This window comes from Molossus molossus, unplaced genomic scaffold (assembly GCF_014108415.1).
Source record: "Molossus molossus isolate mMolMol1 unplaced genomic scaffold, mMolMol1.p scaffold_m16_p_18, whole genome shotgun sequence".
In the NCBI taxonomy this organism is placed as follows: Eukaryota; Metazoa; Chordata; class Mammalia; order Chiroptera; family Molossidae; genus Molossus; species Molossus molossus.
The window spans coordinates 16301505-16315611 of NW_023425353.1; the positions used below are offsets into that span (position 1 = coordinate 16301505).

General features: G+C 38.5%; 1 protein-coding gene across 1 annotated transcript in view; it reads left to right on the forward strand.

Annotated features, from left to right (window-relative positions):
- The window catches only part of DNAH12 (dynein axonemal heavy chain 12), a 276436-nt gene that overhangs the window by 181020 nt on the left and 81309 nt on the right, over positions 1-14107 (forward strand). The window contains exons 48-51 of the mRNA XM_036266455.1: positions 2891-3024; positions 4352-4514; positions 7444-7524; positions 7887-8063. Of these exons, the coding sequence (XP_036122348.1) occupies positions 2891-3024; positions 4352-4514; positions 7444-7524; positions 7887-8063 (555 nt within the window). The remainder of the gene's footprint in view (positions 1-2890; positions 3025-4351; positions 4515-7443; positions 7525-7886; positions 8064-14107) is intronic.

A 14107-nucleotide genomic window follows, 5' to 3' on the forward strand; every position in this document is an offset into this window, starting at 1 on the left:
TAAGTGCACAGTAAGAAAATGACATAAACTAGCTTGAGCTCTTTGTTAGTTACATCATGAAGCAAAAACAGTTACTACTTAAGATCTGACAAGATGCTGGTAAAAACAAATTCCAGAAGACTGTTTGGAATATGGAGTTATACCAACTATTTGAACAATAAACTTTATCTTCAGATATCTCATCCCTTGCAATATCATCTTATGATAGCAAGGGGGATCTTATGGGTTACCTATCAACAGTTATTTTCTACCCACCCCAACCTTGCTGACAGAAGTTTGATATTGTTTAGGAAATTACCCTTTATATAAATTGATTCCTGATTGGTCTAAATCAATATCAGTGTTCTCAATATTACTGTTAATTATCTTATACATAAGCCTATTCATGACCCACTCCTTGCCAATGGGTCCTGAATTAAAGTCTGCTTTGGGGAAAAGTTGTGTTTTTTGTTGTTGTTGGTGGTGGTGTGTTGTGTTTTTACTATAAAAAAGTATTACACCGTAGGCAAAGGACCTTTTCTGTCTTTCAACCTTGTTGCTTGAGGATGCAATGTCCATTGCTGCAGCATTCATCTTATCACCATGATGGGACAAGCCCAAGAATGAAATAAAAGGCAAGGCACTGAGAATGGTGGGTCAAAAAGACAGAAAAACTGGGTCCTCAGTGACATGGTTGGAACTTCTAAATTAAGTAACTCTGGAAATCCCCTACTTTTGAACTTCTGATATGCGATGATATATCCCCTTTGTTTGAAGACACAGTAAGACTAGTTTCTGTCACTGTGACCATAACCATTCTAACTGCTACAGATAGTATTAAAGATTAGCAGGATAATTAAAAATGAAGCATCCAGAACACAAAGGTAAACTTTTGTAATGTTTTCAATGATGTATAAGTCATATGACACTTATTCTGGCCTTTTACAAAAAATCATTGATAATAATAAATCTTTAGAAGCCTCTATTAAGGTTTAAAAATATATTAGTACAATAATATCACATGAATACAGGGTGGGATAAACTAGGTTTACAGTTGCTCACATGGAAAAATATATAATACAAAAATAAACTGTTTCACTTATAACTGTAAACCTACTTTTGTTCATGCCTGTATAATCTGTTAATAAATATGCATACATTGGTTGTGTGTGCTTAAAACTTTTTTTTCTAATGGAGTGTTTGATCAAAAACTTTTACTAGAAAGAAGGTCAGACACTGACAAAATTTATCTTAAAACACATATTGTCTGCTTACAAAGGAAAAAATGAGCCCTGGCCAGTTCGGCTCAGCGGTTAAAGCATCGGCCTGCGGTCCAGAGAGACCTGGGTTCAGTTCCTGCTAAGGGCATGTACCTCGGTTGCAGTTTGTCCCCGGCCCTGGTTGGGTCATGAGGGTGGCAACCACTCGATGTGTACCTTTCACATCAATGTTTCTCTCTCTCTCTATCTCTTCCTCTCTCTCCCTCCTGCTCTATCTGAACAAAAAATAAAAAAATGTCCTCACAAAGGATAAAAAAAAAAAAAAAAAAAAAAGACAAGCATCTTGTTAAATCTAAGTGAAAGGAAATTTGGAAAATATTCTAATAAGCAAGTGAAGATTAAATTGCTCAGTTAGCATAAATTATTTCATCAAGTAAATATTTAAAATATTTATTGATAAGTTCTATTTTAGATATTAAAGATAACAGTGATGAGAAAAACGAAGTCCTTGTTTTCATGGATTTTGCATTTCAGTGCGAGAGGAGACAGAAAATAAGCAAATGTACAAATAAATATATATTAGATATTTGTAAGTGCTAAGAAAAAAACCTCAAGATAAGGAAAAGTGTAATGAAGGGAAGAAGGCAGTTTTAGAAAGAGTGCTCTGGGAGAACCTTGCCGATAAGTTGGCTTTTGAACAGAGATGTGAAGGAGTGAATCAAAGGGAGTCCTAGGTGAGGTGGGTTCTAATCAGAGTGATAGCAAGTGTAAAGGCCCAGAGGCAGGAGCACGCTTGGCATATTCCAGGAAAAGCAAAGGAACCATTTCACTGAGACAGGAAAGAGCGGAAAAGAAGCAAATTCGTGGGGAAGAAAATCAAAAGTTCAGCTTTGGATGTAATAACAGTTAGGAATTGTGAGGGGCTGCTTGTAACAAAAACCCCAAACTTAACACATAGGGTTTTTCTCTCTGATATAGAAAAAAATCTGAAAGTAAGCCAACCAGGGCTTTTGTAGTTTAACAAAGTCATCAGAATTCCAAGTTTTTTCTGCTTTACTATCCTTAGCATGTGGTTTCATCCTCAAAGTCATCTTCTGGTCTAAGGTGGATGTTGGAGCTTCCAACTTCACATCTTGTGTTGCAGGCAAGAAGTAGAATAATGGAAAATAGGGCAAAAAAGATACATGCCACCTTGGTGTGAGCCTCTAAAGAGCCTTTCCTGAAATCCCCACCCAACAACAGCATATATGTCTTTATCCACTCTGAATTGTAAGGAAGTCTAGAAAATGTACCTTTTAGCTGGGCATATTACTATCTAGAATATGATTTGAGTCCTAAGGAAAAGGGGCTAATAGATATTAAATGGACAACTAGCAGCCTCTGCCACTGTCATACTAAGTTTGATATACTAAGTTTGGAAGAGTTAGGAAAGCTGTGACGTATACCTTTCATATGCAAAATATCATTGACCTTTCCTTTATATTGTGTTATCTTTCATTTTAGTTTATAAACATATTTATTAGGTCTTTCATAGATTTACTTGTGACATCAGTTCCCTAATTCTGTTTTCACCATTAAGGTTTAATTTTCTCAACCCCAAATGATTCTTGTATAGAAAGACACTTAACTTACATAGTTGGAGTAAGACTATTCATCTTAAATTTTATAAGTTTGTTTTCTCTTATTTTTAGCCATGGCCTGAAGATGCCCTTGAGCTTGTAGCTGTGAAATTCTTAGAATCACTGGAGCTTACTAAGGTTGAACGACGAGAGATAGTTCTAGTCTGCAAACATTTTCACACTTCCATTATGGATCTTTCAGAAAGGTTCGTATTAATGAATTGTTAAATTACAATAATGTCTTATATTTTGAAGCGTCTCTTTCTGTGAAACCCCAAAATTTTAATAGGGATTCTATATTTTCTGGATATCTCTGATCATTTAATTAGTTAAGACTCTCTGCTTGCAAATAATAGAACGTTACTCGATCTAGCTTTAACAAAAAGGAGGCATTTATTATAAAGATATGGAGGTGTCTCACAAAGCTTAAGGGAAAGAATACAACTGGGTCTCAGAAGTGACTGGAAGCAGGGATTAGAAAGCCATTCTAAAACCAGAAATGTCTTTTTTCTATTTCTCATTCCTGTTTCTGTCTGGGCATCTACTTTCTTCTTTCTCCTGGCAGACTTCCCAGTGCATATGGAGGAAACTAGCTGCCTCTCAATTCTTAAGTTTAGTTCTTACAATTGCAGCTATAGGCAGAAACTGATTGGCTCTTTCCAACTTCCTATTCCAAGTTTGTTCTGAAATATGATTAGCCTCATTTGTGTCCAGGGTCCAACTCCAGTCTGATCAGCTATGGTTAGAGTGGCAAGTTTCATAGAACAAACATTGCTGCTGGGACATTGGGTGGAAGTTCTCAGATAAAGGGAGCTGGTTGGTGGGCTGTGGATACTTCAAAAGTATCTGTTTTACCTCTGTTAATCTCTGAGATCTTCATTTCAAAGGTGCATAAACCCAAGTGCTCCTATCACTATATAATATAATATAATATAATATAATATAATATAATATAATATAATATAATATATTGCCTATCCAGCTAGCGTGGTTGGCTTATACAGTTGAACCAAGAAGTGGGCTGTAGTGTACATACTTGCCATGAAAGATCATTGCTTTCATTACTTCCATGTGTGCATGTAGTAGTCTCATACTTCTGGCCATACCGCATTCAGCTGATGTGTGACACACTTATGCAAAGAATGATGACTTGTTCTTACTATCTTATCTGCAATCCCCTTTCCTACTATACTTGCCTAGTTTACACAATATCTTGGGTACCTTACAGGGTTAGATCTTCATGGCTTATGAAACATGTTTAGGCCTGTATTTTTCTTTCTTGCTATAGTTCATCATTGATACACATCTTTGTTGATTTCTGCTTTTAAAATACATCATTGCTATTTGATATTTTGCAGGCAAAAAAATTGGGATGTGGTTATGTGTAGAATTCTAGAACTCTGTGGAGTTCAAGTATTCAGCAGCCTCTAAATAAATGTAACCTTTAAGTGCTTGTTGTTAATGCTATGTTGAATTTACCTCTTTGTAAAGCCTATTATTTATAGTAATATATGTTTTCTGTCTCTCTTTTAGGTTCTTGAGCGAGTTAGGACGACATAACTATGTTACTGCTACTTCTTATCTTGAACTTATTGCCTCATTTCGACAGCTTTTGACTAAGAAGCGACAAGCTGTTATGGAAGCAAAACAACGATACATGAATGGGCTTGACAAACTAGCTTTTGCTGAGTCTCAGGTAAATTTGACAAGCTGCTCAAAATGTTAATATATAATAGGAAATGTAAGAAATAATAACAAGGACTTCCGGTCAAGACGGCGGGTAGGTAAACACGGTATCGCATCCTCCCACAACCATATCAAAGTTACAACTAAACTACAGAACAACCATCATTCAAAACCGCCTGAAATCAAGCTGAATGGAAGTCCTACAACTACGGAATTAAAGCAGCAGCCACATCCAGTCTGGTAGGAGGGGCGGAGGCAGACGGGCTGGTCCCACACCCAAGTGTGGCGGATAAAAATCAGGAAGACACCTCGGCTGGGAAAGTCCTTCCTGAGGACTGAGGGGTCCCCGTCCCACACCAGGTGCTCCACTCAGGGTTCCAATGCCAGGAAGAGAAGTCCCCATAACTTCTGGCTAGAAAAACCAGCGGGAACTGAGGCTCAGGGAATCTGACGCGGCTGGAGCCCCAGGCAGCTCCTTAAAGGGCCCACGCACAGACTTGTCGGACTCTCTCCCTCTAAGCTTGGAGGGGAGGCAGCTCGAGGGGCACCAGAGACATACAGGGAAGAACTGAGCTGTTTGGCACTGGAGCGAGGGCTGGAGAGGGGGCTTTCTCCGGGACAAACGTGCTGTAAGAGACTTTTGTTCCTTTGGTGAGCCCTTCCCTCGGGCACAGACAGTCGCCATATCTGGGACTCCAGCAACCTGGCTCACACTGGTAGCCCCGCCCTGGTGACTCCCTGAGGCCCCACCCCGCCCCACCCAACTTTCAAGTCCACCCAAGCTCTTGCCACTTGCTTAACCATAGGATTGGCCTGTCTTGGATCCTGCTTCAGGTTTTTCCTAAATTCTTTCAAACGAGCAGCATCTGGTCTCAGCCAGCCCCATACCTCTCATTAAGTAATACACTGAAACAAACACAGGGAGGCAGCCAAAATGAGGAGACAAAGAAACAGGTCCCAAATGAAAGAACAGAACAAAACCCCAAGAAAAGAACTAAGCGAAATGGAGATAAGCAACCTAACAGATGCTGAGTTCAAAACTCTGCTTATAAGGATGCTCAATGAACTTAGTGAGAACCTCAGTGAACTTAGGGAGGGCCTCAAGAGCATAAAAAGGGACCAGTCAGAAATCATGGATACACAGTTAGAATTGAAGGAGGCATTAACTGAAATAAAGAATAATTTACACCGCTTCAATAATAGAGTACGTAAATCCAAGGAGCAAACCATCGATTTGGAATCTAAGGAAGCAAAAAATCCCCAATCAGAACAGCAAAAAGAAAAAAGAATCCAAAAAAATGAAGATAGTGTAAGGAGCCTCGGGACAACTTCAAGCGTGCCAACATTCGCATCTTGGGGGTGCCAGAAGGAGAAGAGCGAGAATAAGAAATTGAAAACCTGTTTGAAACAATAATGGCAGAAAACTTTCCTAACTTGGTGAAGGAAACAGACATACAAGTCCAGGAAGCACAGAGAGTCCCAAACAAGATGAACCCCAAGAGGCCCACACCAAGACACATCATCATCAAAATGCAAAAGGTTCAAGACAAAGAGAGAATCTTAAAAGCAGCAAGAGAAAGGCAACTAGTTACCTACAAGGGAGTTCCCATAAGGCTGTCAGCTGATTTCTCAAAAGAACTTTGCAGGCCAGAAAGGAGTGGCAAGAAATATTCAGAGTGATGAAAAGCAAGAACCTACAACCAAGATTACTCTATCCTGCAAAGCTGTCATTTAGAATCGATGGCCATATAAAAACTTTTCCAGACAAGAAAAAGTTAAAGGAGTTCATCACCACCAAACCATTATTATATGAAATGATGAAGGGTCTTTTTGAAGAAAAAGATAAAATATATGAACAAACAAAATGGCAATGAATACATATCTATCAACAATGGAATCTACAAACAAAATGAACAGGTAGAACAGAAACATTTTCATAGATACAGAGAACATTTTGTTGGTTGCCAGTTGGGAGGGGGTTTGGGGGAATGGGTGAAAAAGGTGTAGGGATTAAGAAGTACAAATTCATTGCTAGACGACAAACCTCAAAGGGAAAGGGGTTGGGGGGGTGGGAAGAAATAAACCAAAAAACTTATATGCATAACCAATGGACACAGACAATAGTGTGGGAAAAGGCGGGAGGGGGGTGGGAGGGGTGGGGAGGGGGTCAATGGGGGAAAAATGTGGAACATCTGTAATACATTTTACATCCAACAATAAAGATTTAAAAATAAAATAAAATAAAATAAAAATTAAAAAATAATAAGAAGAGCTACAATTATTGACAATATATTGTGTGTCAGACACTGTGTTATAAATATATGTTTCACAGGCATTCCTTCAATTATTCTTCATAACAACTCCATGAGGTACAAACTTTTATGATCTTTATTTTACAAATGAGTAAAGTGAGTTTTAGAGAAGTTTACTAAGTTGCCCAGACCACACAGATTCAGATACATCTTGATTTATTCTTTATTTTTTTGGAGTTTGGAGAGAATATAGTAAGTCTGGTTTGACTTTTTATTTTAATGGCTGGTAAAATATAAGATTGGAGGTTTTAGAAATGAGTCAAGCACACTAATGCTTACTAGCATTAGTTCAATATAAGCAACAGAGGTTTGTGTGGTTTGGATGCATTGTATATCATGCACATAGTGTAACAGGGATACGCTCAGCTGTCACCTTCTTTTCTATCTGCATTTCTTCCTTGACAACTGCATTGTTCCACTGCCCTGTCATATATTCAAGGAAGATAAAGTATTTTTTTTTTTTTTAAGAAAACTGGCCACACTCTCATGATTTTCTTTATCATGTAAAGAACTGAAAGAAAAAAGTTAAGATTTTCTGGCCCTAGTACCTTATGATACATTTAAGTTTCACTTTTCTGTGTTTGGCTTTTGTAGCTATGAATACTTAATGATGAATTGTCTATTTAGGTTGGTGAAATGAAAATGGAGCTTGTTCAGTTACAGCCCAAATTGGAGAAAGCTAAAGTTGAAAATGCACACATGATGCAGGTAGAGTATCCTGAATGTTGTCGTTTTTTAAATTGATGTCAGAAGACAATTGAAATATGTAAAACTAACTTTGAAAATAAGCCTCAACTTCTGCCACTAGATCTTAGGGACTTTATCCTTTTCTATTGATTGGCTATCTCTTCGGGTCCCACGTAGTTTCTTTTATTTTTGGAGGGAGGTGGTAAACCCATTACCAAATTAGGTTACATGTGTTTGCATTTTTTCTCATTTTATCTTGGGCCCTTCTACCCTTCAAAATGATATGTTGGATTCCCTAATTTTCAAACATTCTTTTGTCTCTAGAAGAGAGAAAGCAATAAGATGTTTGAGAAATTGTCTTTATTTTTTCTTTCTTTCTTTAGGTTATTGAGATAGAGTCTGCACAAGTGGAAGCAAAAAGAAAGTTTGTGAAATTAGATGAAGAAATAGCCAGTGGAAAGGCTGAAGAAGCCCAAGTTCTGAAAAATGAGTGTGAAAGTGACTTAGCTGAGGCGATCCCAGCCTTGGAAGCAGCTCTGTCTGCACTAGATACACTAAAGGCAAGTGTTAGAGTTTGGCTGGTGACTTGAGCTTGTGAAAGAATTCACAACAGAGAGAAGAGGAAGAAAAAGGAGGAAGTTTACTTACTTTCCACGTAGTCAGGGAAAGGATCCATGCATTGATTGGCAATACAAGGGCAGGGAAGAGAGAGCGCTGATTTTTTTATTGGGGGCTTTAGGGAGTAAAGGGCAATTTGAGGCAGGGAGGGGATTGTGTTGAAGTTAAACAGACATCAGGGTGGCCTTAAGAAGCTGAAGTTTGTTTGCTTTCTAGGAGACAGTCCAGCAGATGTTCTAAGGAGGTGTCATTATCAGCATCTTTTCTAGCCTGTAGAATATGTTTTGGAGCAGAGTTATAGAGTGTGTGAAAGGGAGTCTCATCTGAAGGGGATACAAAGAGTTTGAAAAAGGGAAACTTGTTTGAAGGGGTGGTGGAAGAGAACTTTCTATTTATTAGAGACCCTTCAGTACAAATTATTCTGGAGTTGTTAAAACAGCATGGATGGAAAGTAAGCCAAAGCACAGTCCTTATCTCTTTACTGTTTGAGTAGAAAGGGGGCTTGAAGTTAGAGATACCAACAACCTCTGTGTTAAATTACCAGGTGCTTCTCATAAATTGTGGAAACATCATAACAAAAAAGAAACGCCTGTTTTCTGTCTTTACAGCAAGTGTTTGATTTAGCTACCTTGTGTTTCATCAACAAAGTAAAATTGTGTACAAGTAATTGGTTAATGAGGTGTAGCTCTATTTCAGTGGGTGATGTTACATTGTTTTTGTCCAGTCAAATGGAACTTGACTCTTTTTTTTTTTTTATCCTCACCAGAGGACATTTTTGCATTTATCCTCAGATAGAGAGGGAGGGAGAGAGGGAAGAGGAGAGAGAAAGAAACATTAATGTGAGAGAGACACATCGAGTGGCCACCACCCACACGGCCCCAACCAGGGCTGGGGACAAACTGCAACCAAGGTACATGCCCTTAGTGGGAACTGAACCTGGGACTCTCTGGTCCATGGGCTGATGCTCAACCACTGAGCCAAATCGACCAGGGCTTTTTTTTTTTTTAATCCTCACCTCAGTATGTTTTTATTGATTTTTTTAGAGAGGGAGGAAGGAAGGGAGAGAGAGAGAGAGAAATATGAAAGAGAAATATTGTTTGCCTCTAATATGGGTCCCAACAGGGAATCAAACCCACAACCTAGGTATGTGCCCTGACTGGGAATCAAACGTACAACCTTTTTGGTATATGGGATGACACTCCAATTAACTGAGCCACCCAGCCAGGGCTGGAACTTGACTCTTAACAGCTCCTCTTTGATATATTACCTTATTTTTTGCTTTTCATATATATTTATACTTTTCATTCAGGATACTCCAATGAAAAAATAACAAACAGACTCCAAGAGGCCAAAATAGTTCTATATGTGGACCAGAGTGCATATGTTAAATAGAGCGTGAAGCTACCCTTCTGCTATTCTTCTGCAGCCTCCTTGACATGCATGTACAGGAAAACTTAAAAGATTATTTCCAATACAGATGTGGATGGCACCTGTCTTCATTACACTGTGTTGTATATTACTTTTAAAATTGATTTGAGAGAGAGAAAGAGAGATTTGTTGTTCACCATTTATTTATGCATTCATTGGTTGATTCTTATTTGTACCCTGATCAGGGATTGAACCTGCAATTTTGGTGTGTGACACTCTAACCAACTGAGCTACCTGGCTGGTCTTTAGGCAAGACCAGAATAACCTCATCAAGTGGAGCAGGAAAGATAGCTTCTGTTGACTAGGGAGGCCCAGTGTAGTATGGTGGTTCAGGATATTCAGACACCATTCTTTGCCTTCTTTTCTAATCAGTGCCCCAACTTTCATGTAAGAGATCTGAAAAGCTGGTGAGTTCAAACTATGGGTAATTCATAGTCTCACAGGATCAAATTCTATCTGCTTTTCAATTAATATCAGACATGAGATTATTTTAGTGCATTTACAGAAACTTCCTAGTGCTCTCACTGTGCTGTGAGTCAGGAATTTAAAACCCTGAGCTTATTATTTTCTCCCAGTCTGCTCTTTGGCTTATTTATTTATTTTTGTTACAGATGTTTCTCCAGATCCACCCCTCCCCCCCAGTGTTGCTATCTATGTCCATTGGCTATGCATATATGCATATAAATTCTTTAGTTTATCTCTTCCCTCCATCCCCACCCCCCTCCTCTGAAGTTTGTCAATCTGAACCCTACTTCTATGTCTCTGGGTCTATTTTGTTCATCAGCTTGTTTTGTTCATTATATTCCACAAATAAGTAAGACTATGTGATATTTGTCTTTCTCTGATTGGCTTATTTTGCATAGCATAAATAACACTTCTCAGGTCCCTCCATGTCATCCCAAAGGATAAGAGATCTTTTCTTTCTTACAGCTGCATAGTGTTCAATTGTGTATATGTACCACAGCTTTTGTATCCACTCATCTATTGATGGATACTTGGGCCGTTTGAGGGTTTTAGCATCTGTAAATAGTGCTGCTATGAACATGGGGGTACATATATTCTTTCTGATTGGTGTTCCAGGCTTCTTAGGATATATTCCTAGACGTGGGATCATTGTGTCAATGGCAGTTCAATTTTTAATTTTTTGAGGTAACTCCATATTGTTTTCAAAAAAAAAAATTCATAGTATTTTTTAACAATCCTTTGTATTTCTGTGGTGTCAGTTTTTATTTCTCTTTTGTTTCTGATTTTGTTTATTTGGGTCCTCTCTCTTTGTTTCTTGGTGAGTCTGGCTAAGGGTCCATCAATCTTGTTTATTTTTTCAAAGAACAAGTTCTTTGTTTCATTGATCTTTTGAATTGTTTTTTTAGTCTCTATGTCATTTGTTTTGCTCTGACCTTTACTATTTCTTTTCTTTGCTTGCTCTGGGTTTTTCTTTTTGTTTACTTTCTAGTTCTTTAAGTTGTAGGGTTAGATAGTCAATTATGGATTTTTCTTGTTTCTTGAGATAGGTCAGCAGTGCTATGAACTTCCCTCTCAGAACTGCTTTCACTGCATCCCATAGATTTTATGTTGTTGTGTGTTCATTTTCATTGGTTTCCAGGAAGTTTTTAATTTCTTCCTAGATCTCTTTGGTAACTCATTCATTGTCTAATAACATGCTATTTAACCTCCATGTGTTTGAATGTTTTTGTTGTAATTGATTTCTGGTTTCATGCCATTGTGATCTGAGAAGATGCTTAATATGATTTCAGTCTTCTTGAACTTGTAGAGACTTAGTTTGTGTCCTAATATGTGGTCTATCTTTGACCATATCCCATGTGCCCTTGAGAACAATGTGAATTCTGCAGTTTTGGGGTGTAATTCTCTGTATATATCTATTAAATCCATTTGATCTAGTGCATCATTTAGAGTGTCTGTTTCCTTGTTGATTTTTTGTCTAGAGAATCTGTCCAGTGATGTCGGCAGGGTGTTGAAGTCCCCTGCTATGATTGTATTGCTGTCAGCTTCTCTTTTGAAGTACTCCAGAGGTTTTTAAATGTACTTTGGTGCTCCTATATTGGGTGTATATGTTTTGTTTTGTTTTTTAATCTTTATTGTTGGATGTAAAATGTATTACAGATGTTCCACATTTTTCCCCCATTGACCCCCCCCCCCCCCCTCCCACCCCCCTCCCACCTCCCTCCCGCCTTTTCCCACACTATTGTCTGTGTCCATTGGTTATGCATATAAGTTCTTTGGTTTATTTCTTCCCACCGCCCCAACCCCTTTCCCTTTGAGGTTTGTCAGTCCAGCAATGAATTTGTACTTCTTTTTTTTTTTTTTTATCCTCACCCGAGGATATTTTTCCTTTTTTTTTTTTTTTTTTTTTTGTAGAGATAGAGTGGGAGGGAGAGAGAGAGAGAAACATCGACGTGAAGGGACACATCGAGTGGCTGCCACCCACACGACCAACCAGGGCCGGGGACAAACTGCAACCGAAGTACGTGCCCTTAGCGGGAACCGAACCTGGGTCTCTCCGGACCGCAGGCCGACACTAACCGCTGAGCCAAACTGGCCAGGGTGAATTTGTACTTCTTTTTTTTTTTTTTTTTTTATGAATTTTTATTTATTTTTTGTTACAGATATTTTACCTTTTTACCCCATTGGCACCCCCCACCCCACCCCCCCTCCACCCTGTCCCCGGCTTAGTTGTCCATGTCCATTGGTCATGCATACATGCATATAAGTTCTGTAGTTTATCTCTTCCCACCCCCCCACCCCCATCCCCTCTTCTGAGGGATGTCAGTCTGTGCCCTACTTCCATGTGTCTGGGTCTACTGTATTCCTCAGACTGTTATGTTCATTATATTCCGTATATAAGTGAGATCATGTGGTATTTGTCTTTTTCTGCTTGGATTCTTTCACTTAGGATAATACTTTCTAGGTCCCTCCATGTCGTCTCAAAGGATAAGAGATCTTTCTTTCTTACCGCTGCATAGTACTCCATTGTGTATATGTACCACAGCTTTTTTATCCATTTGTCTACTGGTGGACACTTGGGCTGTTTCCAGATCTTAGCTATTGTAAATAGTGCTGCTATGAACATGGGGGTGCATATATTCTTCCTGATTGGTGTTTCAGGCTTCTTAGGGTATATTCCCAGCAGTGGGATCACTGGGTCAAATGGAAGTTCAATTTTTAATTTTTTGAGGTAGCACCATATTGTTTTCCATAGCGGCTGCACCAGTCTGCATTCCCACCAGCAGTGTATTAGAGTCCCCTTTACTCCACACCCTCGCCAACACTTGTTGTTTGATGATTTGTTGATGGCGGCCATTCTGACAGGTGTGAGGTGATACCTCATTGTTGTTTTAATTTGCATCTCTCTGATGATTAGTGATGTTGAGCATTTCTTCATATGTCTCTTGGCCATTTGTATGTCCTGTTTGGAGAGGTGTCTATTCAGCTCCTCTGCCCATTTTTTAATTGGGTTCTTTGTCTTCCTTTTGTGGAGTTGTATGAGCACTCTATATATATTGGAAATTAACCCCTTATCTGATACATCATTGGCAATGATGTTCTCCCATACAGTGGGTTGCCTTTCCATTTTGATGATTGTTTCTTTTGCTGTGCAGAAGCTTTTTAGTTTGATGTAGTCCCATGTGTTCATTTTCTCCTTTATTTCTGTTGCCTTAGGTGATGTATCAATGAAAATTCTGCTCCGTATGATGTCCGAAATTTTGTTGCCTACATTTTCTTCTAGAATTTTTATGGATTCACGGGTCACATTTAAGTCTTTTATCCATTTTGAGTTTATTTTTGTGTATGGTGTAAGTTGATGGTCTAGTTTCATTTTTTTGCATGTAGCTGTCCAATTTTCCCAACACCATTTATTAAAGAGGCTGTCTTTACTCCACTGTGTGCTCTTGCCACCTTTGTCAAATATTAATTGAGCGTATTGCCTTGGGTCCATTTCTGGGTTTTCAGTTCTGTTCCACTGGTCTATAAGCCTGTTCTTGTGCCACTACCAGGCTGTTTTGGTTACAGTCGCTTTGTAGTATAACCTGATATCTGGTACTGTGATCCCACCTACTTTGTTCTTCTTTTTCAAGATTGCTGTGGCTATTCAGGGTCTTTTTTGGTTCCCTATGAACTTTTGAAGTATTTGTTCTAGTTCTATGAAATATGTTGTTGGTATTTTGATGGGGATTGCATTGAATCTATAGATTGCTTTGGGTAGTATAGATATTTTAATTATGTTAATTCTTCCAATCCATGAACAGGGTATGTGCTTCAACTTTTTTATATCTTCCTCTATTTCTTTTTTCAATGACCTGTAGTTTTCTGCAAATAGGTCCTTTACTTCTTTGGTTAAGTTTATTCCTAGGTATCGTAATTTTTTTGGAGCGATGGTAAATGGGATTGTTTTTTCCGTTTCTCTTTCTGTGAGTTCATCATTGATGTACAAGAATGCCGTCGATTTCTTGATGTTAATTTTGTATCCTGCTACTTTGCAAATTCATTTATTAAGTCTAATAGATTTTTGATGGAGTCCTTAGGGTTTTCTATGTACAAT